The sequence below is a fragment of the Poecilia formosa genome, unplaced genomic scaffold, assembly GCF_000485575.1.
Source record: "Poecilia formosa unplaced genomic scaffold, Poecilia_formosa-5.1.2 Scaffold64, whole genome shotgun sequence".
Lineage (NCBI taxonomy): Eukaryota > Metazoa > Chordata > Actinopteri > Cyprinodontiformes > Poeciliidae > Poecilia > Poecilia formosa.
In genome coordinates this window covers 2,006,702-2,031,772 of record NW_006800003.1, presented here as the reverse complement: position 1 = coordinate 2,031,772, position 25,071 = coordinate 2,006,702, and the positions used below count along the sequence as shown (strand labels likewise).

The window sequence follows — 25,071 nt, the reverse complement described above, 5'->3', positions numbered from 1 at the left end:
ATGAGCTCTTGTCACAAGACAAGTTTCGAAGCGTTCCCATGACTGTTCTGTGAGAGGGGGGGAAACATAAAAACACAAATTTGTGCTGTTGTCTTTGACTGAATCTTCATGGATGTTTGAGTTTTGCCAGCAGGATCTTCCCCAAAACACTATTACTGCCCTACGTCAGGAAGATAGTACAGAAAATGTACAGTTTGTCTTGAAATCACGCAGCAAATACTAACTTAAATATTATTAAATGTTACTCTGCTAACATACTTTATTTACAGGGGGATATTTTACGGGACAGAGCATACCCATCGACGTTCCTGTTGAAAACTGTTTCCGAAAAAGTAATTTGCTAAACCTGCGCAGCTCGCACTCGCAATTAAAACCGAAACAAATCTCCTTTGAAACGAGACGTCATGGGAACGCAGCCGAGTTTATTTCGAACTGAGGATCTCGTTTTCATAAAGACTTTTGGTGGTGAGTGCGTTTCAGGAGGAGCACCTTTGTTCGGCCTCCACATCCTGCTATTCCTGGAAGTCCAGAGAATATCAACAGTCCACTCGAAACCTCTTGACTCCAATGAAGTGGCTTATTTTGGAGCCTAATTGATCTTTGCCAGATTCTCTCAGCAGAGGCTTGACAACTATGAAGTCAATGTTATTTCCTACTAGCTGCACGTTGTTGTGAAATCCTCGTATTTAAGCAAGCAAATAATGCAACAGCCCTCCGGTTCAGTGTTTGTTCTAGAAGATACTCTTACAGCGTTGTGAAACTTCATCTTCAGGATCTGTGTGGGCTTCTCTCGCTGCTCCCCAACATTTCATTTCTGATTTTAAACTAAGGGTGTTGACCTACATAATTGTTTATGTAACATAGATTTTGCCAAGCTTCATGAACAGTGACTGTGGGTTTTTTTTTTGTTTTGTTTTGTTTTGTTTTGTGCATGTTTACATTTGCTTGAATGAAGAGGGCCATTGGAAGATGAGCCGTCCAGCTTTAGAAGCCAGATGTCAGAGGTCGCTCCACATTAGTGCCACCGATCAATTGCAGGCCTTGCATAACTCTCCTGCTTCTTTGTCTCCAAAGGAAGTGGATTAGAGGTTGTTTTTTTGTGATGGGACCAGGGATGATTAGTCGGGCCTGTTTAGAATGCATCCGCTCACAGATGCACTCAAAACAGGCCGGCTAGCATTTGAGAAAGGGGCTGCTTGTTTTTAAGACGCTCGTTATTTCGGTTTCCGCCAAATCATTACAAATGAAATGATCCTGTGTAGACGCTGACGGGTCAGTCAACTTTGTTTCCTGCCTTCGTTTAAAGAGTTGGTGGTTAATCCTCAAAGTGGTCAGATTTATTGACTGTTTTGTCAAGAAATAAAAAAGCCACCAGGATTGTAGAACCCACGGGTGATTTTTGGTGACCTGCCAGTTTTCAGTCATTTCTTGACCTCATCATGTTTAGCGTTCTGTTTTTGATCAGAAATCAAGAGGAAAGAGAATGAAGTGGAGGAAATCAGAAAAAAAAAATCAATAAAATTTACAAAACAAGATTTATTTACATGTTAACTCTAGTATTCAATATTCTTTGCAGTGGAATTCAGAAGATGTAGAAAATCATTAAAAGGTAAAAAAATTAAGTAAATTAGTCAGTATTTACTAATTGATGTGTGGCTGGGAATGAATGATAAACAACATTTTATCTGTGCTACAAGCATAAAGCTACCCTGCTTCATTTGTTCCCAAGCCTGTTTAGATTGACCAGTGTGCTGGAGATGAGTTTTAATCTTCATTGAAAGGAAAGAGGTGAATTTAAATTCTACATTTTTCTTAAATTGACGAGTACTGTTGATATTAAAACATCTCCGCAACATTATTCTTCCACCACCATTCTTAGCAATGATGAACCCTTATGAAACTTTACAGGAACATTTTAACAGATATCATTCCTAAGAGCAAAACAAAGAGGAATCTCCTAGAAAGGACACAAATGGAGAATAATAATTAATATGATATTTCAGTTTTATTACCAAGAAATCTAATTTTGTTTTATATTGTTCCATAACAGGGATTTTTTTTTGTGAATGAACACCATTTAACTTAAAAGAAATAATGCTTTAGAGAAGGTCAACTTATTTCAGCTGAAGTTTTGACAGTTTGCAGCAGATGATTGGAGCAAAGTGCCCACGGTTCATCATGATTACGTCACGTATCTCAGCCTACTATCCAATGAAGAATTTGAGGCAGTCACATATAAACAAACACTCCATGCTTTCTCACCTAACTCATTCATGTACAGCATCTCCAAACTTTCCAGCATAAATCTTTTACCAAATTTTGGTATTGTCATCTTTTTCTTTTTCTCCCTCATACATCTTTGCCCCTTTTCTCGTTTTATGTTAAAGTCTGGAGAATTTATTGGAGATTACCCGTCTGGGAAGGCATTTCTTTTTTTTTTTTTCTTTTCCATGGCTGACTTTACTACATTCATCAGTCATACTCATAGCAGATAGCGTTCCACAGTTTATCACTGGGAGCCCGGCTCACCAGCAGGTGTGCACGCACGCACACGCATGCATGCCAGCATGTGCTCTGTGTATGCACCGCATGTAGCATCGCACGGTTGTTCGTGTTTTCATGGAAACATGTTCATATCGCTCCGTGCTTGAGTGTGAATTACGATCAGGCAGCCAGACTTCCATGTGTCTGGCTGCCTGATCGTAACTCATCCGGAGAGAAAAGACGCGCGCACGCACACACCCCACTCTGGAAGCTTTCAGTCACAGATCATATACAGCCGCTGTGTGTGCGCACTTGTGCGTGCACACAAGCTCAGCCTGTACAGCCATCAAATAATGGCCTTGATAAGATAAAACTTTGATGCGGTGAGGAGATTTAGGGCACTCAAAGAAAAATAAGCACACGTCTGCATGCAGAGGCTTGTTTTATGACTTTCTGTGATTAAAAGACTTGAAAAACGCTTCTGCCAACATAAATATGCAGATTGGGAGCCAGGACGTTCATTACGCTTGAATTCAAAAGCCGATATCCTTTTTCCACAAGCTTGTTGTTTCATTGGATCCTTTTAAAGTATGTGAAAAATGATTTTGCGTCATCGTTTTGTGCAAAATCATATTTTCCCAGTGAGGTCGAAGTTTCCTGTGCACCGTAGAAAGTCCAGAGTACAGAGCCTTGCGAGAGCAACCCCTCTTTTTCACATTTCATCACATTATGACCACAAACTTTCATTGTGTTTTATTGGGATCTTTAAGTAACAGATCAACACAAATGACCACATAATAAGTAGAAATAATGAATATATTGGTGAGACTATTAATTTTTTTTTTCTTTTTTAACTTTGAGAGTATGGTCACAATTTTACCTGAATAAACATGTTAAGATTACAAAAAAACAGTAATTTTAGTTATAAACAAACTTAGTTATCAGGATCCGACATAGCCAGCTTATTTCATGTAGATCTTTTTCAAATAATCTTTTTAAAGTCCTGCTACTGGTAATAATTTGATGCTGATGTGAAAGTATAACTTTCTCAAAATTCCTCCTTTTGTGTGTGTGTGTGTGTGTTGGAGTCCTCATAAAATTTATTATTTATCCTCTTAATATTATGACTTCATTCTTGTGATCTTATACAGTTTTTCCAGGGCAATCCTGGAAGAAAATCCGCTAGAAGACGAGGGACTAAACCAATACAGGAATGGCATAGATTAGTGCATATGCATGTGTTAAAATGGCCCAGTCAAAGTTCAGGCCTAAATTTAATTAAGAGCTCTTGTTTGATAATTACATATGCTCTGCATCCAATCTCCGCTGTTTGGCAAAGAAGACCGTGCAAAACATTTCGAGTCGCTGGATGTCAAATCTGGTAGCGGATAACCCCCAGAGTTGTTGATGATGTTGCGCACCATCCTTTTGAAAACCTTTTCCTTCCACTAATTAATTGACTACTTTGTGTTTCTCTGTCATTTAACTTTTAACAAAATCAGTCCAAGTCTGTACATTAACACAAACGTAACACAAACTTTTAACAGAAAACCCCTCTGTCCTTCAGCGCCTCCGTCTCTTGGTATTAGTTCTTTCAATTCTCATAGTGTTCTATTTATTAAGATGCCTGCAGCTGTCCTGGGCAGAAGTAGGCCAGGCAAACACATATAAACTCATGCAAGTCCACAGGCGAGCCCTGGGACGGAGCCAGTGAGAAGTAGGGCAGGCTAAGCAGCCACTGTTAACTAAAAGCTCTTCCATCTCAGGAGCAGCCTGTCCCAGAGGAGCAGCATGTCATAACAGTCCTGATTGCACAGCATTTAGGAATGCTTGCGGAGTTGACCTCTCGATTCAGAGGGGTCGCTCACGACGCGATCTCTACCTCGGATGCCCCCTCTCAATCACAGACAGATGCACTTTCACTTGTTCTTCATCTGTTGCCGTTCCTGTGTGTTGCTGGGTAATTGAGCGTAAAACTGTTGAGAATTGCAGAGCCTTTTACAATGACAAATTTCAGTGCTTATTCAATTCGAAACATTTTCTTTTTTAGCCATCCCATCATGAAGTTGTGCTCTGTTGTGAAGCGAAAGAAAGCCGACAGCTAAAATCAGAAAAAAGTGTTTGTGGTGCATTTGATATTTGATGTAATAGCATTGGAGTAATACATAGGCCTGTCATGGTAGCAAGTTTTGTTGGACCATGAATTGGTCCCAGTGATTATTGCAATAAACAATGATATTGTTATTTTGAGACCATTTTTCAAGTAATGTACTGTTAATGGCATAATAATGTGAGTTCACCCTCTCAGAGACCAATACAATTTAATTTTGCAAAGAATACTTAACTCTACGATTGAAAGATGTTTTAAAGATTCAAAATAAACCCCAACTAAAATAAAAAATAAAAAGGAAATAAATAAATAAATAAAAAAACACAATGGAAACCATGTATACAATGGATTATGATTTCTCAAATGTGGAAACGAAATTATCCTTAAAAAAATGTAGAATCAAAATGAAAATTATTTAGCTCTTTATAATTTGACATTCAGTTAATTGACTTAGTAATATAAATCACAGGCTTTGTAATAGAAACACAATTTGGTGAAGATTTTCACCAATATTTGCAAACCATCTTTAAAAGCATTTCCATTTTCCCATTCATGTTCTATACCGTGTTGGTCTATGATACGAAATGCAACCTCAAAGCGCCTCCTTTCTGAGGGAATTATCGTGTTTTTATTTCTCTACTCGCTGCTGAATTCGTTTGTTACTGTTTTTTTTTCAGGTGCAGTACAGCGACGCGCAGAGTGGGAAGGATTTTGTGACCTATCTGACCCTGTCCCCAGTGCAAATGACTTTCCACGGCACCGGGAGCACCCTACAAGCCAGCCATGACCAGGTATGTGAGCAAAACAAACATACGAGCTGACAGTTGGGGCCCCTTGCGTGTTTAATGCAACCACACGAATTACTGGGAGTGGATAGAAAAAATAAATAAAAAACGAAAGAAATGCTTTTCTCCATTCAGTTCGTATGAACAGAGAAAGAGAGTTTATCTAGCAAATGCAGTTTTTTTTTTTTTTTAAATAACAGTTTTTGTAAATAACTGAGGATATATAATCTCAGGCTCTTATTGTTTCTTTTTTTGTGGTTTTAACAGTTTTGGGGTGAAAAGAAAGAAAAAGGACAAATGCAGCAGTTATCGGACTGTTTTCCTCATTGTATTCCAGAGATATGACATTCATTTTTTATCACTTTCATTATCTTTAATGTAAAAAAAAAAAGTGTGGCCGCAAAAAGAAGCAACATTTTAATATAAAATATTAATTTGGAATTGCTACACATCTAGCTAAAGACGCTTTGTAATTCATTTACAAAAGGTCATTGTAGTTTATAAATATAAGCCATTAGTCAATATAAAACAGTACAAAATGTTTACTTTTTGTTTGGTTTATATGTAGCTGATTGCATAGTAAATTTGTACTTCAGACATTTTACACTTCAGTTTTGATTTTCCAGCTTAACACACCATAATAATGTTTACTCTTTGGGTTCTGGGACTTTAACCGTTACTCTCAAAGCGTCTTGGCCAGCTGCAAAGTTTTTCCATGCCATCAAAGAAACCCTCACGCAGAAATCTGTTATTTCTTCCCAAGTTTAGGGCAAATTCCTCCTTTTTTTTTTCTCCTCCTTCCTCCCTCTCCAGTTTTCTCACTCATTCTCGCTTGCGTACTCCGCTGTATTCAGAAGGAGGCTCTTTGTCTTGCGTTGCCCAAGCAGAAAACCAGTTGCTTACATTCTATCATCTAAACATAGGACGCCCCTTTGTTCAGCGGCCATCAAAGCTTTAATAAAGGGCCGGCCCGGCCCCGAATGGGACAGCTGACAGGGGGCTGGTGTCGCCAACGCTAATGGAGAGCCGAGCCAATATAGGGCAGGCAGGTCTGCGTCCTTGGGACCTGTTGTTGCCAGGAGCACTGGGGCATGACCGACTGTTAGAGAAGGCCTTTCTTTTCCTTCGCTCAGTACAGTGGCGAGTTCGACCACAAAGGGAGCATCTAACAATAAGGGGTCAACGTCAGCAGCCCTTGAAATCCTGCCATACGAACAGACCTCAAGGCGTCGCTCGTTTTGCCGGGTCCACCGTTGAGCGCTGCCGCGATATTGGAAATACGGTATGTTGCAAAAAAAAAGGAAAAAAAAAATAAGGATTGAGCTTTTCTACATTTTCTCACACGTCACAAATTTGTTTTAATGGGTGCAGATGAACACAAAGCGGTGCGGAAAGAACAAAGGACCGGGGGTATTTGACACTTTAAATAATAAAGTAAACATTTGAAAAGTGTTGAGAATTTCTGTCCACGCTACACTCGGGGAACTCACTGTAGTCGTCAGTAGAGCTTTCCTGGTTCAGTTCCCAGACTTGGATCAGTTGCCGCACGAATTCCCCCTTCTTTCAGATTACTGAGTGATAAAGTCTACTAGTGCCAAAGAAATCTAAGAAAAAAAACAACAACATATACTGTGGTCTGTGTGGGCGTGATTCCCAATATTTCATGTGGTGATGGCAGCATCATGCTGTGTTGTATTGCTTCTGTGGGGGAAGGGAAGCTGGTTGGATGTGAAGATGGATGAAACCAGATACAGAGCACTCCTGGAAGAAATAGCTGTTAAGTGCTGCAAAACACCTGGGACTTAACTGGACTTGCATTTCGAGCTCCGATTAAATGTTTTAGATCAATTCCTATTGAGCATCTATCTATGTGTTAAAGTAGTCCAAAGTCCAGAGGTAAATGTACTTTTTTATTTATTTACTGACCATCTCTGTTAAGTCTGACTGAACTTGGGTTATTTTGCAAAGAATAATCAAAAAATAAATTAAAATATTTCAATTAGATTTCTCAGGCTGGTAGACAAGGATTGTTTTTCTATTCTGACTTCATACAAATATATCACACACTTCCAATATTTTTATTTGGACACAGATGTGGAAACAATCTGTGTACTTTGTGCTGGTCTGCCACATAAACTCCCAATAAAATAGATTATGGTTTTAATAACTTAAGCAACTTGCAAGTACATCTAAAAAAAATTTTTATGTTATGAAGAAGTGTTGTGTAATATAATATAATATTTTTTGGAGCACTTAAGAAAAATAACATATAATACTTTATTTATTTCAAACAAACCTTACATTTAGATGTATAGATATGTAGATCACTGCACACAGTGACAAATTGCAAGCCTTTCATTTCCTATTTTTGATATTCGTGGCCTACGCATCATGAAGCGTTTTGTTTATGTGACACTTTAAAATCCACAATTTATCAGATTCCCACGCGCTTTCCGGGACACGTGCGACCCTCGTCACCCACTCGCTCGGCCACGCTCGCTTTGCAAATGGATCTCTGCAGGTAGATGCTGTAAATTTGATGAGATAGACCAGGGGATCGCTTCACTAACATCTGATCAAACACCTTTCCTGGAGCCTGTGGGAGCTGCGCACACAGCTCAGTCGGAGTCAACCTGGACGTGTCCGGAGGGCGGGGGTGTTCCTGCAGCTTATCTGCGCTTCCGTGGAGATTTACGTCACGTTGATGGGAGAAACTGATAGAGATCTCTTGCCAAAGGAAATCCTCTGTTCATCTCTCTCTGTAAAAATATGCACGTATGAATGAGTTTGCAAACACATAAAAAAAAAACCAAAAAACCACATTAGTCATTTGTCTGTTTCAGAAAGTAGAATCCGAATCATTGTTTCTTCATGAATCATATTAATTATATTCAGTTTCTCTGTGTTCCTGTTTTTTTTTTTGCTTTAATTTAGACAATATACAATGATTATCTTTTTATTAAAGACACATTAGATGTGCTGTCCTTTCTGAGCAAGGAAGCCTGAATTGTAATATTTTAACATGTTATTGATAAATAGTTTTAAAGGGTCATTTACTTACTCAGATTTTCTTTAGTAATTTCTCCTCCAGTAATTTTACCCAACAAAGGAAACAAGTGGTAGACAGAAAAGTAAAAATCAAGAAACAGACGAATCATGGTTGAGATATATATTTTTAAAACTCCACCTGAGAAATGCTCCAGCCTTCAGTGGATCATGTAGTGTGTGTGAAGTTTTCAACTAATAGCTCTTGTGTGTCATCTGGATAATCGCCGTCTTTTTTTCAAAGTTGTCGTAGAATTGAGGGGGATGAAGTCTATTTCCTTGGCTGCCCGATTGACTCATAGGTCAAACTTAAGTTCCCTAGAAATAATGAAACAGGCAATTAGGAGGAGCTGCACTGAAATTGACCTAAAACTTTTTGTGCGTTTTTTTTTTTGCTCTATCAGAGATATGACACAAGACGTGATGCAATATAGGATGACATACTGTAGGATGTATTCTAAGAAATATGTACTCACACCCATTGTTCCTTGTGTGTTGCTTCATTTTATACCTATGAAATTTGTCACACAAAAAAAACACACAAAAAAAATCCTGGATTTGTTCAGCTGTGTTAACTGTGACAATTTAAGGCAGATTTTTCTATTTTTTATTTTATTTTTTTCGGTCTGTGAAGCTCTCTGCCCACGCATGAGGTCCTCCAAAACTGCAATTACCAATGAAAACTGACAAAGGAAGGAAGAACAAACAGGTAAAGGAGGGAGTCTGAAAAAAATTATTGATTTTAGGGTCGAAATAAGGAAGATAACGGAGAGACGAAGTAAGTTAATAAAAAAAAAAGGGCTAAAAGAAGGAAGGTAAGTCAGACCTAAGGCTTGGAAGACACTTAAAGGAAATCTTCAAATAACTAGCAGACTGAATCACAGATTTACCGATCTTTGATTCAGTTAAAGATTGAATCAACAGAGACTTGAGGTTAAGTCTTTATTGGAGACTTAACCTTAATGACAAACATTGTCTGCATTTTATCCAAATGAAACCTCCGCAGACTGAATCCCTTACCGGCAGCAGACAGCGCAGCCCTCAGATCCCATAATGCTTGGCCTCGTGCGGACATTCTTGGAGGGTCTGTGAGAGACGTATACAGCTGAATAACATCCGCGCCATTTACTCCGTGCCATCTGCCGAACACATGTGAGCCTACGGGCTTCGGAAAGTAGCCTGAAGCTCAAAAAGTTCCCTCAAACTTCCCCCCCGTCTGATAGGAACCAAAATAAAGAGACGTTTAATAGATTTAATAGATAATCCGCATGAGTGAGAAGATAAACAGGCTTCCTGTTGCTGTTCCTCACTTCCTATATTAAGATGCAGGTTTGTTCTCAGATGGCCTCGTGTTAGAAGTGCAGTTCATCGTAAACCTGCAAGTTGCTCCGCATCATTTTGGCTCTGCTGTTTTTTATTACACCCGCTCTGACTAGATGTGACCCCAATCACATTTGTGTATTATAGACTGCAGACAATGACGTTTGGCATCACTGCGAGCCTTTTTGACAGACTGATTTCTGTGTTTGCTCTTTTGAGCTGAAATAACTCTCTGGCAGTCTCCACATGGCGGCAGGGGGACGCTAGGGGGGCTGAGGCCCTCTCTGCTTTGTGCGAGGTGTTGCTGGCCCAACATGTGCGACCTGCAATCGAAGATGACAGGGTGACTGTTGTCTGCCACCAGATCCTGTGTGTGTCTGTGTGTATTTGGGGGTGTTTATGGCTGCTTTGCGTGCAGATTCGTCCTCAGCTGAGTCCCCCCCCACATCGCCCAGATCATCAGCTGTGGCCGCTTGGATCTCCTGCGGCAGGAGCACTTTTTGACTGATTTGATATGATATTTTAGCCATCCTGCGTCAGGATTAAAACGTGTTGCTGACATGCTTTTAGGTTGGTTGTTTTTGTTTTTGTTTTTTTTTGTTGTTTTTTTTGCAGTAAATTTACAGATCTTCATAACTATTAAAAAGATTTCATTTACAGAAGTAGTTTTATTGTAGTGAAAACGCTCTTACAGAGCCAAACCTGCTTGTACCAAAACACAGTTCTGGTCACATGCCTGCACCTTTGACTCTTTCTTTACACGACTGTAAACACACAGATAATCCCTCAAGTCCTCTGCCAATACAAAACCTCCCTAAAGTTGGAGAAACGTTGCCTCGGCAGAGAGCCTAAGGAACTTGTTGGTAAAAAACTGTGTTTGATTACAAGATGCTGACATTCCATAATGGTCTTTTTGGCTGTAATCATGCAGAAGGTGGGTATGATGTTTGCAGTGAGGGGAAATTAGGCGGCCACATTGTTGCTTTTATTGCAGTTCCCACCCCTGACTTTTACAACCACATGCAAAAATACTCTCTGCCCTAATGTACCTACTTACTTCCTTGAACCGTAATTTATTTTATTGGGGTTTTATGTGATAGAACGACATGAAACTCCTCGCTAACCATAATTGTTATTTTGGGAGGCAAATAAGTCGCGTTTTTTTTTTTTTTTTTTTTTTTGTTTTTTTTATTGTTATGGTTGTTGTTTTTAAGTCTTGACTAATAAAAATCTGAAAACTGTGAAGTGTATTTATATGCTGCCTCATCTGCGCCATTATACCTAATTACAATCCACTGCATTTGTTTGCCATTATTCTCGCCATACACATAACCGCTCTGTGAAGACTTGAGGGTTGCTGGAGAACATTAGATGACAAACAAGATTATGGAGACCAAGGAACACAGCTGACACTTAAAGGATAAATTGTAGAGACCTTTTACGGCAGGATGCAGTTCTAAAACAATATCCTAAATGATGAGCAACTAACTTGAGTTCGGTTCAGTCCATCACCAGGAAATTGAGAGAGTATGGCACAACTGTAAACCTCTGGAGGGGATCCAGAAATCCACAGCACCACTTTCAGAGTCTGTGCCAAAAACATAAACAGGGAAGCGGCTCAGGTTTGACAGGAAGAATGACGGAGCTAAATACGGGGTGAAGCTGTTTCTGCTCCCGACGTGAAAAGGTTCTTACTGTCACACCTTAAGAGACTTGTGATATTGCGGGGACAGTAGAGTTTAGATTGGACCTAAAGAAATCCAACCCGATCCTGAACTAGCCTGATCCGACCCGACTGATCAACTTTAATTATAGGCCCGAAGTAAACCCAACATATAGACCACCATTAATGTAAGCAGTGTTACTTCTCCCGCTTTTAGCTTTTGCTTAACGTCTCCCAACTCAGTCTTGTTGCTTGTTTTCACCACAGGGTGAGTCAAGTGCAAATCATCTGGGACGTGTGATTGAAAGAGTCTTATCTCCGCCGCTCCTCCAGCGTTTGTCTGGTTAACTTCTTCACCCTACTTACAATACGTCCTCAACTCGCTATAATAAGTAGATTAATGTGGTATTGCAGTCTTGTCAAACACACTTCAGAAGACCCACCAGGACCCGATGAAGACCCACCAGGACCCGATAATCACGCAAATAATTCTTGCAAAGCCCGGCCCAAATTTCAGGTCATGTTTGGCTCGGGCTACAAATCTAAGCTTTAAGGAACGGACGGTTCTACAGAACCTCGACTCTGGGAACCGAGTAGAAATACTCTTTAAACTTTTCATCTTTGATTCGTTGAGAATTGTAAAAACAGAGAAGCACGTCTTTTACTCCTGTCTTTTTGGTGACGCAGGTCCGTTCGGACAAATTCGTTGAGGAGCACGACCTTATTATTTACCCATTTGTAAGTGAAACTACACCGTAGCTTGAACTTCTTTTAGAATGCCAGCAGTGATACCTACTCTCTCTTCGCAAAGTCTAGCAGAGACCAGTAGAAAAGGCAACTGCTGGCCAGGTCTTCAGAGGTCCCCCATGGAGCCGAGCAGAACAGAGGGAGAGGGAGCTGTGGAGGGCCAGAGGTTGAACAAGCCTTGCGTTTGAAGTCTTCCTCCCCGACTGCCCCGCAGACGTTACTCCAGGCCGGGCTCTTCACGGGGGGTCCCGCCTGAGTGTTACCCAACCAGGCCAGCAGCTGTCGGATGGCTTCTCCTCCCTGCTTATCTGTCTTGCCTGTCTCGTCTTTATGTACCAGTGTTGTGTAACCAAGCTCAGCACCTGGAGGTGTCCTAAATCATTAAAATGCCCAAAATATCCACATCCAACGGTTAAAATGTGAAAGATGTTTTTTTTTTCTTTTTCAGTAGGCGACCAATCTTTTTGGAGTTAACCCTTTAATTTTTGTTATTGTAGTTTTAAACCCAAACGTAAAGTCTGGATATTAACGAGGTTGTGCAACTGTCGGTGCGTATAATTTATGGAGATATTGACAGCTGCGTGACTGTAGTGGAAAAATCGGGACAAATGGGTGTTTTCATCTCTGGATTCTGTTGAACATCCTTCCAGTTCAAAAGCACGATTAAAGACAAGCCAAAAAATAAAAATAAAAAAAGTTTGGAGATAAAACTAAACATTTGCCAGACATCAAACCGCAGCTGAGCGAAGGGATCCAAGTATTTGGCTCGCGGGAGCGTTCATCTGTTGCTGCTACGCGCTGAGCCAGTCTGCAAACTCCTTTAGGCCCCGATTCAAAACATTACTGAGAATAGTCACTGCGGAGCGCCACTTAAAGCTGCAGCTGGAAGACCCGACTTTCCATAAATGCTTAACAAGGCCTGGACTTTATCGTCCCATCACCACCCTGTTCCCGCCTCGGAGTGAGGACAAAGTGAAGCGTCCACCGAGTGATCCATCACTCCCACCTGTCTTCCCGTGTGCCCTCCTCAGGAAACACCTTTCAGACCGAGAGATTAGAGGGTGATTGGAGAGGAGAGGAGTAGTGAAAGAATGATGGAGGAGGAAGAACGGGTAAACGACTGGAGAGGGATGACGGGAAAGGGAGAGACTGGACAGAAACTGATTAAGTGGGCACCCCGAAGATTGATGAGCAGAAGAAATGAGAAAATAGAGGATAGGCATGATGGGTTTTTCTTTTTTCTTCTTCTTCTTCTTCTTCCTTTTTTTCTTGCACACTACAGGAAGAGATGACCTATGGGGAGAGAATAAACATGAACTTGGCCATTAAAGGATGTGATGATAGCTTTAAGTGGCCCTTTGGAAGGTCAGTTTGTCTATAAAGTGTGGATACGCTGTGGAGCAAAACATGCACAGTATCGAATGTCTTTTTTTTTTTTTTTTACTTCTGTACAATATATATGATAAATGACACAATAAAGTGGCAAATATTTAATATGTAGTGATGGATATTTAGCCTGAATTTTTAAAATATGAACTTTTTCTCATATATTGCTTTGTGTTCAGTATGTTGCGCCAGTTTGTCCATTTCCTTCAGTATGGTAATGCTTCTAAATAAAAATATTTGAAGTGTGGCTTGCAATGCCTTTCAGTCCCATTTTTATCCTTGTACTTATCAGATCCAGAAGTCGCCTGATTAGGAAGAAGACTCAGCCTTTTGTTTGAATTTAATCTCAGTATAAAACCAGCCGAGGTTTGTTGGTGAACATTGGAGAACAAAAAGTATCATGAAAACCAAGAGATACTGCAGATGGATCAGAGATTTAAAAAAAAAAAAAAGAAGGGACTAAAGATGGGACATGAAATGAAACAGTATTACAAACTTTGGATTCAATCTTCATCCAGAAATGGAAAGAACCGTGATAACTGCAACGATTTACAGCGTATGTAAAAGAATCTGTCGACGGGGCAACTATCAGTTCTGCACAAAACAAATTTGGTAGATTTGATGTATTGCACAAAATTCCTGGAATGCATTGAAGTTTGTCACCGTATGTAAAAAGTTCAGAGTATGAATACTTCTGCAAAAGTTTTGAATTATTCCTTTTTGTAAGAAAAAAAAAGCTTGGGCTTGAGGCTTTGTGTTTGGACATATTTTTTTATTATTATTATTTTGTTTTGCTTTTAACATAGTAGAATTATCAGACTCCTCTGTTCCTGACTGTATATAGCAAATCCGTCAGCTGCTTCAATTCAATGTAATGTTGCGTATCTAAAAACTGGATTCTAGAAATTATATCACAAAAAACAACGCATAATTAGTAAAAAAATAAAAAAAAGCCACTTTGATTAACAATTATAAAACTATATTTTAACTATAATTTAATTGTGAATTTTAGATGTGTATTTAATGTGTGCCACTCTTTCCCATGTTGTTTATAAACCTGCCTGTCCTGTGTGATTCCTCAAGGCAACCTAAGGTGCTAGATTCATTATCACATTCCTGTTTAGAGGAACAAGATGTTTGGCAGTGGCCTTGCTGTCCTCAGTGCCATCAGGCTCCACGTGTGAATTCCCACACGTGCAAATTTGGTGTGGCTAAAGGTCTGTAAAGCAATCACACCTTTCTTAACTCATCACCTCCGTGGGAGGCATCAGTCAGCCGGGCTGCTACCAACCGCTCTTTGTAGTGTCTCTGGCTCATTACCTTAATGTCATTTGATCCTGAGTGATAGTCCGCTTTGCTGAAAAGGTCCCCCAGATAAGGACCGCATATTAATATGTTTTTCTTTTTTTTTTTTTTTTCCAAACCCTCTGCTTTATCTTTCCTACCAAGCGCCCAAGCGTGTGAGATCTGTCACCTGTAGGGAGATCACCTTTTCTCCTGCAAACTCGCCTCGGTTTTCACTCCTCAAAGGTTTACAATCCGGCTTTGTTTCTCAATCGGCATTATGCGACTCTCGTTTCATTGTAACTGACCTCACGTCGCAAAAAAAAAAAAAAAAGTCGCAGGTTTATCTTCAAAGCCTTTGCGATCACCGACCTTTGCAACCCCGAGTATTCCTTTGAGTTCTTTAAATGTAATCCATTTTAATGCGACCCTGTCAGACTTATGCCAAACTGTTGTGCCAAATCATGACACCAATTTGTATAAATCTGTCAGATATCTTGTTCCACCCCTAAATTCCAATAAAACGCAAGAATTGGATTTCAATAAAGCAACATCCAGTGCTGTCAGTCCAATTTGAAACTGTGCAAGACGATCTTCTTTATTAAAAGAAAGAAAATCGCTTGATATGGGATACACATCTTGTGGTTAAAAACTTAATAGTCGTTCATCACAGACAGATTACTGTATGACAGTAATTGCTAGGTAACATGTTTAGGCTCAGAGGCATACAAACAGCGGATATATTAAGTGCAAACGCGCTAAGTTGCTAAACAATGACCACTATTGTTGGTTGTTAATACGCTTCTGGGTTGATTTGCTGACTTCATAAAATGAGATTACAAGGACGGGTTTTGTGCTCTCTCAAGTTCCTCCTGAACCCATATCAGCAGCTATCCGTACAGAAAACCAACGTGTTTAGGGGTAGTTAACTGGTCATTTATTGCCCCATGTCCGTACCCCCCTGCCCGTGTCTGGATTTATGGAGATGAGGTTTGCGACTGGGGAATGTTTTCCCATCCGTCTCTGCCCCGCAACCGCCTCCCTCTCATCTGGACTTCAACTCATTCTCGGGCCTTCGACATCAGACATTCTGAAGGCCCGAAAGCATCGGTCCCATCGGGGGTAGACACAAGTTACGACTCGGGTGTCATGTGTTAACACCCCATTGTGTCTGCGTGCCTCAAACTGTATCGTCATTATCCCATAAAAGCTCTGCTGCAAACAAAGTCACAAGTGACAACTTGCACTCTGATTTGCATGCAAATTCATCCTAGCCGCTTAGCATTTAGGGGTAACAAGGGGAGATTAAGTAAACTGCATAAATGTGAGAGGGAGGAAGCACAGGAAGAGGCGAAAAGGTCAGTGCAGCTGAGTCACTGTGAGGCAAGTATCTTTTCCTGATTATGATCTGGTGATGCAGCAAGTTTAATGCATGATATTTTTTCTGGAGTTTGTAGGTTTAGGTTCACCTGTCACACGAACAGCCAATAGTCATGACAATAAGAGTAACACAGTAAGCTGCTGACTTACTGATTGCATCACTTTCCCTCTTAACTATTCACAAACCAAATGACAAAAAGTAGAGTATATTTCATTATTTATTTATGTGTCAAGCAGCAAATAAAAATGGTCTACTCAGGACTCCGTCTGCCGTTGTTATTATTATTTATTGTCTCTGTCTTTGTCTGATCTTTTGGAGCACTTTTTTTTATTTAACTGTTTTTTTTATCTTTTTCAGTTTTTTGTGTGACATTCATTCAGGGGAAAAATACCTTCAGCTTCTTTCCATCAAATGATTTTTTTGTAATTCTGTGCATAATTTTTCTGACTTTACTGGAAAGCTAATTTTTTCATTGCCTTAGTAATAAAATTTTTCTCATATTTCCATCTCTTCGTGTTTAATTGTTCTACCCCACGTCTACAGAAGGTAATATACAACAAAATAGCATCAGGTAGCATTGTGTTTTGGTACTTTCGCTTCCCAAGCTGCATTTTCTTTTGAATATTCTAGATAGGCTCTATAAGACATGTCCACAAATAATTATCACTTTCAATAGAAAGTGATCATAAAGGTGTCCGCCTGTTTGCGAATATTGAATCAAAATAGCTAGGGGTTCATTGTAAATTTAAACACTTTAAGCCGGACATTTAAGGGTTTATTATGCCAATTCGAATTTAATAATTAGGAAAATGTTAACAGTTATGAGTGAATTTGTTTTACCATGTACGAACACCTTTTAAACAGGGTTTGTTTCGTGCCATTCTTGAACTTTTGAATGTAATATTTCTAATAGAGAAAACATTAAACTCTGGCCTTGTTGTTTTAGGTATTGCTCTGTAAAAACTCTTTGTTAAGGAATATTTAAAAAAATAAATAAATGAATAAAGGTGATGAAGAGTGCATTGCAGACTACAAAGCCACAATCCTTTGCCTTCCCTCCACATCACAGTAAAGAAAAGAACCACATATGTAGTTCAAAGGAAAGTAATTAATGTCCAGTGAATTTCCAACAGTGAGGTAATGACTTTATCAGGATGGTTTTATTTGTAACAAATCCAACATAGTTACTGAATAAACATTTATTTTGGAGACCTGCTTTTCCCCGATAGACGACATCTCATCATGCCTTCGCTTTTCAATGAACTCCGGGGTCATTAGTTATTTTCTCTTTCTTTTCTGAGCTCTTTGATTCTTGCCGTCATTCCCACATTTGCTTTTTTCCTCCTGTCTAATGAGTAAACACGGGACTACGTGAGCCCCCACGAGGGCCGTGAAACACGACATGGCTCGAATATCGGACGACTCCGACGGTGTGAATGAAGTCCGTTTGATTTACAAGAGAACAGGGGACTGGTGGTGGTTGCTGTGTTTGTCGGAGGGTGGGATCTACAGGCATACAAGGCCACAAGGTCCTCCATTAGTACCTTGACCTCTGTCTAATGGAAATAACCACGACGTAGGTGCGGCGAGACGAGATGAAGGGTNTTTTTTTTTTTTTTTTACCTTTCAGTGTCTGTTTTTTGCATTTTCGCCGCAGAAATGAGAAACCCAAAGACGATCATTTGTCAGCTGCATGCTGTGTCCGGGACTTAATGGATCCCACACTCAGTCCTGTCTCCGCTCCTGCTTTTACAATTCCTCCTCACTGTTTTACTGACCGTTATCTAATTACCTCTGTCTTAATCGCATGTTGAAGCGCAGCGCCGTCTCGGTGTTTACTGTCTTGTTTGCCATGCTGTAAAAATGTGTGAGGTGGCTCGTAACGACCTGTCTGTTCGCTCCGGTTTGCTGGATAAAAATCGCAGTGTGACTGGTAAGTAATGAATTTCAGCTAACGCGCTCCGCGTTCGCGTGACAGCTCTCGAGCGCACGCAGACGTGTCGAGCGTGGAAGAGACTCCTGCCTCCCATAAGCAGTTTAACTAGCTCATTCAAAGCTCCTATCTTTTTAATCAAATTATGTGCAATTTTCTGAGATTTAGTTCACTTCCCATGCCAGCCAGAAGGCGATCATGTCATGCTGCTTTTATTCTCTACGCAAGGCCCACCCAGTCACTGTCGATCTGTGATTCCTTAACATGTCAGCGACTCCGTCTGGCCTTGGATCACGCTGCTGTTTGCAGGCAAAATACCTAGCAGTGCTTTTTTGTTTTGTTTTTTTACCCCCTACAGATCTGTCCCTGTTGTTTATGAACACTTTGTGACAACCTTTGCCTACTTTAATATGACTAAGCGATGGCAGGCTTACAGCATTTCCTCATTACTATCCATCTTTAGGCCTAGCTGACCTGATCATGAGAAAATAACTCGACTCAAGACGTTCTAGCCACCAAAGCTTTCCTCTTGATATAAGCATGCTGGAATTTATTGTTTTTAGTAAACATGCTTTAAGCATAATTTGTATCTGCACTTCACGCTATCGGTTACCAAAGAAACACGCTGGAGTTTTCATAACACTTCAGGGGCCTTGACACGGTGGGTCTCAGTCTCTCCCATCAAATTCCTATAGAAGATGAAATGTCTCTGCACGTCTTATGAGCCTGGAGAGCATGCTGGGTAATGAAAACCACTCATAGGTTCTGGGGGGATTCATTGCAAATTACAACACAGCACGTTTTACAGGCGCGTCCCTTGTGCATGCTAAGTGATCAAAACACACACACACACAAAAAGAAAGGAGCTAAGGGAGCCACAAGGGAGAGAAACGAGAAGCACGGGATGTAAAACGCTGTCTGACTGTGTGTCCTCTCTTCTTACCAGATACCTTTGTCCACTAGACACCCAGTCTAGGGCACAGTGATGTGTCTAACTCAAAAAAATGTATATAAAGGTCATGATGGAGAGTTGCAGGTTATTGCTTGCAGCTGGTAGCCGTCACTGTAAGCTTAGCCCGACTTTGATGGCACTAGCCTATCAAATACGACCTTCCTGAGTTTCTCTTTATTTTTCCGTAGCAAACATCTGAGGATATGAAGTGCGGCTTTCTGCATAATTTTATACCTGCTTTGTACCCACTTTCAGAACAGAAATGTTTGATTAATTTTCCAATATCTGCTCATAGTCTGTTTTATTGAACTGTGGTTATGTGATTCCAATAAGCAATATCTACCACCAAGAGGGCTTTTAGACCGTTCTTGGTTTGGACAAATATAATAGTCATTTTTCACAAGTTAAAGTTAAATGGTGCAAAATAACACGTGAATACAAAATGGCGGCACAATTTGATAAAGGTGATATTTGTGACCTTGAGAAATGTGGTGTGCGAAGAGTTTATCTCAGCTGGATAATTCATCCTTTTTCTTTCTCTTTCATTTCACTTATTGCCATCCTTTGAACAATTGTGAAAGTTGTATGTCCGGAGTGGTTCGCTGTTAAGCAACTGAACTAAACATTATTTAAACTTATTGCTAAAGCATTGGGTACCATAGATATTTGACCACCAGAATGATACCATTTGAGAGCTGCTGCCGTATTTCATATCTGTACAAACTGGGCTTTTAGACATTGATTTTCCCTAAAGTATATGCTGCAGAAAAAAAAATCATATTTACCTTGGCTGTGAAATAATATCCCCATCTGTCTTATTTAGATCCCCACAAACTACTACACGTCCAATGCCACGGCACACTGACCCGCAGCCAGACAGTGGAGCTTGCCCTTTTTAATTCAATATGAGGAAAAATGATCAGTAAATGAGTGATTATATGACACACGCCATTTTATCTCTGCCACAACAAGGAAAAACAGAACAGGGGCCCAGAAACTGGCAAGCAGAGAAGAGAAATGGAGCACCCCCTGGGGCCGATCAATATCTCTGGGTTGATAAGAGGACGAGTGTCTGAAGGCTGGCCTTTCTTCCTGAAGCTTTCTGTACCTCCCGCAGGGCAATCTGAGTCCAATTGTTCAGGATTATTGAAGCTTCTCCCTCTGGCATTGAAAAGTGGATCTCTTCAGGTGGGTATGGTGTGCTGTAACATTGCCTCAGAAGCACTGGGAGACTCTGGCTGGCGCAAGTCCCAACCTCGAAAACCTTTTCATAACTTTCTTCGACCCCTCAACGTCTCCTGATATTGAACTCTTTCGATGACTCACAGGCAGGGTAATCTTCTTGACGCCATGTGATTTTCTGCTCATCATCAGTACAAGATTTGCAGGTTAATAATGAAATTGCTTCGGGTCATTTGAGTCATATTAGGAGAGTCCGCCCAGACACTCGCATTGCGTATAGTGGGAGGTTTCACGTGAAGATCCAAGAGGTCATTTTTTGGGAAATATTTCAGCTTAGTCAGTGGATGCATGCTGGTGATTCACTGACCTGTGTGTTTTTATCCTCATTCTGCATATCATCTTAGGCATTTTTCCTCCATCGCTAATGCCTTTCTCATTCCCCTTATCTTTTCCACCAAGAGATGTTTGGATGCTTATTCATCAGCGAAACTAAAAATAGATGAACAGGCAGACAGTTGCTCCCCAGAACTTCCTCTGTTGAGCTCTCTTCTCAAGTACAATGTGTCATCTTCTCTTTAAGGGAAAGTGTAAGTGACCAACTTTCTCTGTTTCATCAGAGAGTCTGTCATCCAAAGTGTTTTTCATCATTGCAGTCCTAAGCTGCTTAATGTTTTAAGGTCGAAGTTCAGATTGAAATGCCAAATGATAAAACTCAGACAATCTAGTTTTTCTTAAAGTGCATACGTTTTAGCAAGACTAATGAAATACTGACCAGTAGAGTTTCTTTATTTTTTCAAGTTTTTATTTCTTCCTCTGAAATGCAAATATATTAATATAGGCTGGACTTGTGAACCTATAATGTTTTTATTAACCTGCAACTCATTCACAGAGGGTTTTTTTTTAAAGTTGTTTTTTTTCCCTCCATCTTATCTAAATATTAATATTTTCAGTCATTTAAATTCAAATGTGAAACTGATAGTGGATTAATTAATTACACATATATAATCTTTTATTTAATTTATCATATATTTGATGTTTATGGCTTACAGCTGATGAAAACCCAAAAGTCAGTTTCTCATAAACTGTAAAGAAATTCAAAAATTTTTTCCAGATCAATACAAAAGGTTTATGACAAAGCTTTCATGGGCATATTTTTGACTTAACAATTGAGTAGCAGATCGATACACGCTCTAATAGGAGAGTAAGCCCCAGAGGAGATAGCAAAATAAGTTGGTTGTTTAATGCTGTATAAAAGTTTATTAAAAATAAAGCTAAGCAGAAGGAATGAATTCTAGAAGAAAGACGGTTAACCACAGCTAAAAGAAAATGGTGAGGCTAAGCCAATTGAAGTATTTAAAGGAAATTCACAAGGTGTAGGCTGTGGCTGTTGAAACGACCAAATCTACAGAAGTACAAAATAGCAAAATGACCAACACCTGCCGAAATATATCTCTCTTCTCACGAATAGCTCCTTAAACAGTTTTTGATATCTTGACATCAATCTTAAACACCACACCGATCCTGAAAATAACAAGCTTCACCCACTGCTACACAGTAATACTGTCCAATAGCAGCCTAAAGTAACACTTCATTATTTATACCTATTAGTACTTACCCAGTATAATTGCTAACAGGTTTTAGCAGTTAAGCTTGCTTCATGTTTGATTTTTTTTTTATATCATTTGATAGGAATGCGATGTTATCACTTGAAAGTTGAGTTCTTAGTTTCCCTGACAAACTTATATTGTGACAAAGTACTGTACCGGTGTTATCATAGAGGCCGCTTGTGTCTGCTTATTCTCTGGGCTTCGGTGCTGACAAGGTAGCAGTGCAGTACGCTGAGGTGCTCCTGCCCCTCGCTCTCTGCCCATGTGTTTTGTATTACACCCTAGGAGGTGCCATGCTCAGCAGCTCAGTGGTGGGAGGGGGATAAAGCACTCCTCACTGGCCCAAATGACGCATGACATGGCATTACGCCCCGGGCCCTTATTTATGGCTTCCCATGTCAGCAAAGACTTGCTCCCCTGGGGGGCCCCGCAACCCTTACCCCCCTAGCCTAACTCAAGCCGCCTTTAGTGCTCACATTATGCCTGGGAGATACACAAAAGAAAACATTACACTCTTAGGAGTTACGATCACCACAATGTGTAGTTGGGCCCAGCTTAACTAAGAGGTGCACAGGAATCAAGCTGAATTCCTTTTAGTTTATTTAGCAACTGAAGCTTTTGGACTTGCTGCTCTGTTGCACAAGAAATGTCCCGCCAAAGATCAAGTGCTACTTCAGAGGAATTAACGTCATGTCAAGCTGCAGCTCGGCTACCGCCGAGCGCACACTGCCTCTTTATCCGTGCCTCTGATGTGGAAGAGGATGTGAAATCTGGAGAGAGAGTGAGGAAGAGATTTGAAGAGAGGATCCGAATACATTTTCTCTGTAGTTACTCAAGAATCCATGTACACATCACACCGTATTAACAAATGGACCTGTACACTGCCGGCACTCATGCGCACGCAGGTGTTCTCCGTGAGCTGTCCGGGAATGTTCCAGTGATCCTTGTCCAGGGTTTTGATGTGGGCAGAGGGAGAAGAAAAGAATTTCGAGCACATGAAAGCCAAGTGGTGGAAAAAAGTTAAGGTGACTGGAAAAGCTAAAGTCCCTGAACTGGAGATGGTTACAACTGAGAAGGTTGGGGGATGGGGGGCACTCTTCTATCAGCTCTAGGAAACAAACCACAGAGAAAGATATGATGTGGATGCCATGGAAATATCAGGGTTAGCACTGGACAAAAAGATAGCTGGGGTTTTCTCCTCCCTTGTATGCTCATGTTACTTTGGAGCTTTGAGGCGTAAGCGCTAAAGAGAGGGTACTGTCAAGGGTTTATGTGGCCTTTTGAAAACAAGACAAGCCCTTTCCAGAATAATATATCCAGCCTCAGAACTTTTGCAACAACAGAGTGCTCATTTTTCCGTCCTCCCAGGTCCAGCCTGTAAAACGCCCTGTTTGAAATCCACTCTGGTCATTGTTTAGTCTAGTGAATGTCCTTAGATCATCCTCATAAGCAGCTGCACAGCATCCCCTTCATGTTCCTGCTTCACAGCAGTTCAAAAGCAGCCACCCAGTGTCAGTCAAACTCCTTTTCATATTATTAAGATCTTACATGGCATGTTTCTAGCTGAGCTGATTGCTTTGTTTGAGTAATAGTCCATTTCCTGCTTTAGTAGAGGTGTTTTGTCTCTAAAACATGTGGTTCCTACTTTATAGCCATAGTAGAGAGAAATGGTCCCGAATTAAAGCCTTTGAACTATTTACAAGGTGCACTTTATCAGGTGTTCAGCTGTGTATTAACAAAAATAGCACAAAATGGCATGGCAGCAACTTGTTTAGGGATCTGGACATAATGAAGACGAGTTGCTCAAGTTCATATGAATGGAGGAGAAACAGATTAAAGTGACTTTAAACGTGGCATAGTTGTTTGTGCAACCCAGACTGAGTATTTTAGAAACTGCTGAACTCTACTTAGATTTTTATGTTGAGCAATGGAAGAAATGAATAAGCAAACTAGTTCCAGTTACCACTCTTTGCAACCATCTCTGAATACCCAACATGATGAGCTTTGAAGAACTTTCATCTGGTATTCAACCTAACCAGGTTTCTTGTGTCAGGCTGAAAAAAGTGTCGCAACTTTTGACATAATTAGAACCGTTTCAACTATTTACTAAGTTATGATGTGCTGGTGATCTTATTGGCTGCTCTCTGGTGGTGGTCATAGCTACAAAAGGCCAGATAATTATTTACTGTTTATCAAAGGTCTTTTGGTCAGACTCTTGTCCCACAAAGGCTTTTACTAAACTACTTCCAGTCTTACTTTATTGTCCAAGTCTCTTCATTAGTTCCATGGAACACAGTTCTCTAACAGTGAGAGCTGATACTGGGGTCCGATTTGTCAGGGTCAATGTGATCCAATGATCCATCATGTCTGTCAAGCTGATGCTGCAGACTCCTGAGGGACCAGGCCTTTGTTTAGCTTAGCCGCTGATGGAAGTCAAGCCTTTGTCAAGGAAACCATTAGGAACGCAGCAGGCTCAGAAAAATGAGCCGACCTTGTCACTCCACATCAGGAGACTGGCCATGGTCGCAGATCATTCTCAAACCTGACACATTTGACCACGGTTTGTCCAATCCTTTGAACTAGGAACTTTAAAATAGATGGAAAAGCTCACAGATGTGAGTAAATGTGAGGTTCTTTGAGTTGTCTCAGGTTAATGATGGGTGTTGAATTGTTATCCAAAGTAGGCACAAAGAAATGAGGTAGTCAATAAGGCAACAATTAGCACTGTGCTAGTGGGAGATTGTTGTGTGTGCTACCAAAATGAAAAGGTAATAATGACATCGACTGTACATTCTTTATATTAGCTATAATATGTATTAGTAGTATCTAAAATAGCATGTGTCTTAAAGTGATCTTTCAAATCAGGTTAGTCTGAAGACTTTTTTTTTTTTTTGAAAAATCCAGAAAAATTTCACATCTTCATTTCTTTTGGTTTGCCTTCTAAACTGAGACCATTCTGGCAAGACGGTTGCCTTGGTGCTCATTTTTGGGATCTATGACAAGAACTTGCCCAGTATTAGCAGCACACAAGTCAGTGATTTGCCTTTTACACATTAGATAAACTCAACATTACCAAAAATCACAGTGGAAAGTGGCATCATAATCTGCTAATGTGGATACATAAATGGAGAGCAAGGAATTAGATGTTTTCAAGCCACATAAAAGTTTGCATAATATATGTCTTCTGTTTGG

The 25,071-nt window shown here is 40.3% G+C and overlaps 1 protein-coding gene across 1 annotated transcript in view; it reads left to right on the top strand.

The window, feature by feature from the left end:
- The window catches only part of stau2 (staufen double-stranded RNA binding protein 2), an 85,600-nt gene that overhangs the window by 53,112 nt on the left and 7,417 nt on the right, over window positions 1-25,071 (top strand). The window contains exon 13 of the mRNA XM_007554610.2: window positions 5,272-5,385. Within this exon, the coding sequence (XP_007554672.1) occupies window positions 5,272-5,385 (114 nt within the window). The remainder of the gene's footprint in view (window positions 1-5,271; window positions 5,386-25,071) is intronic.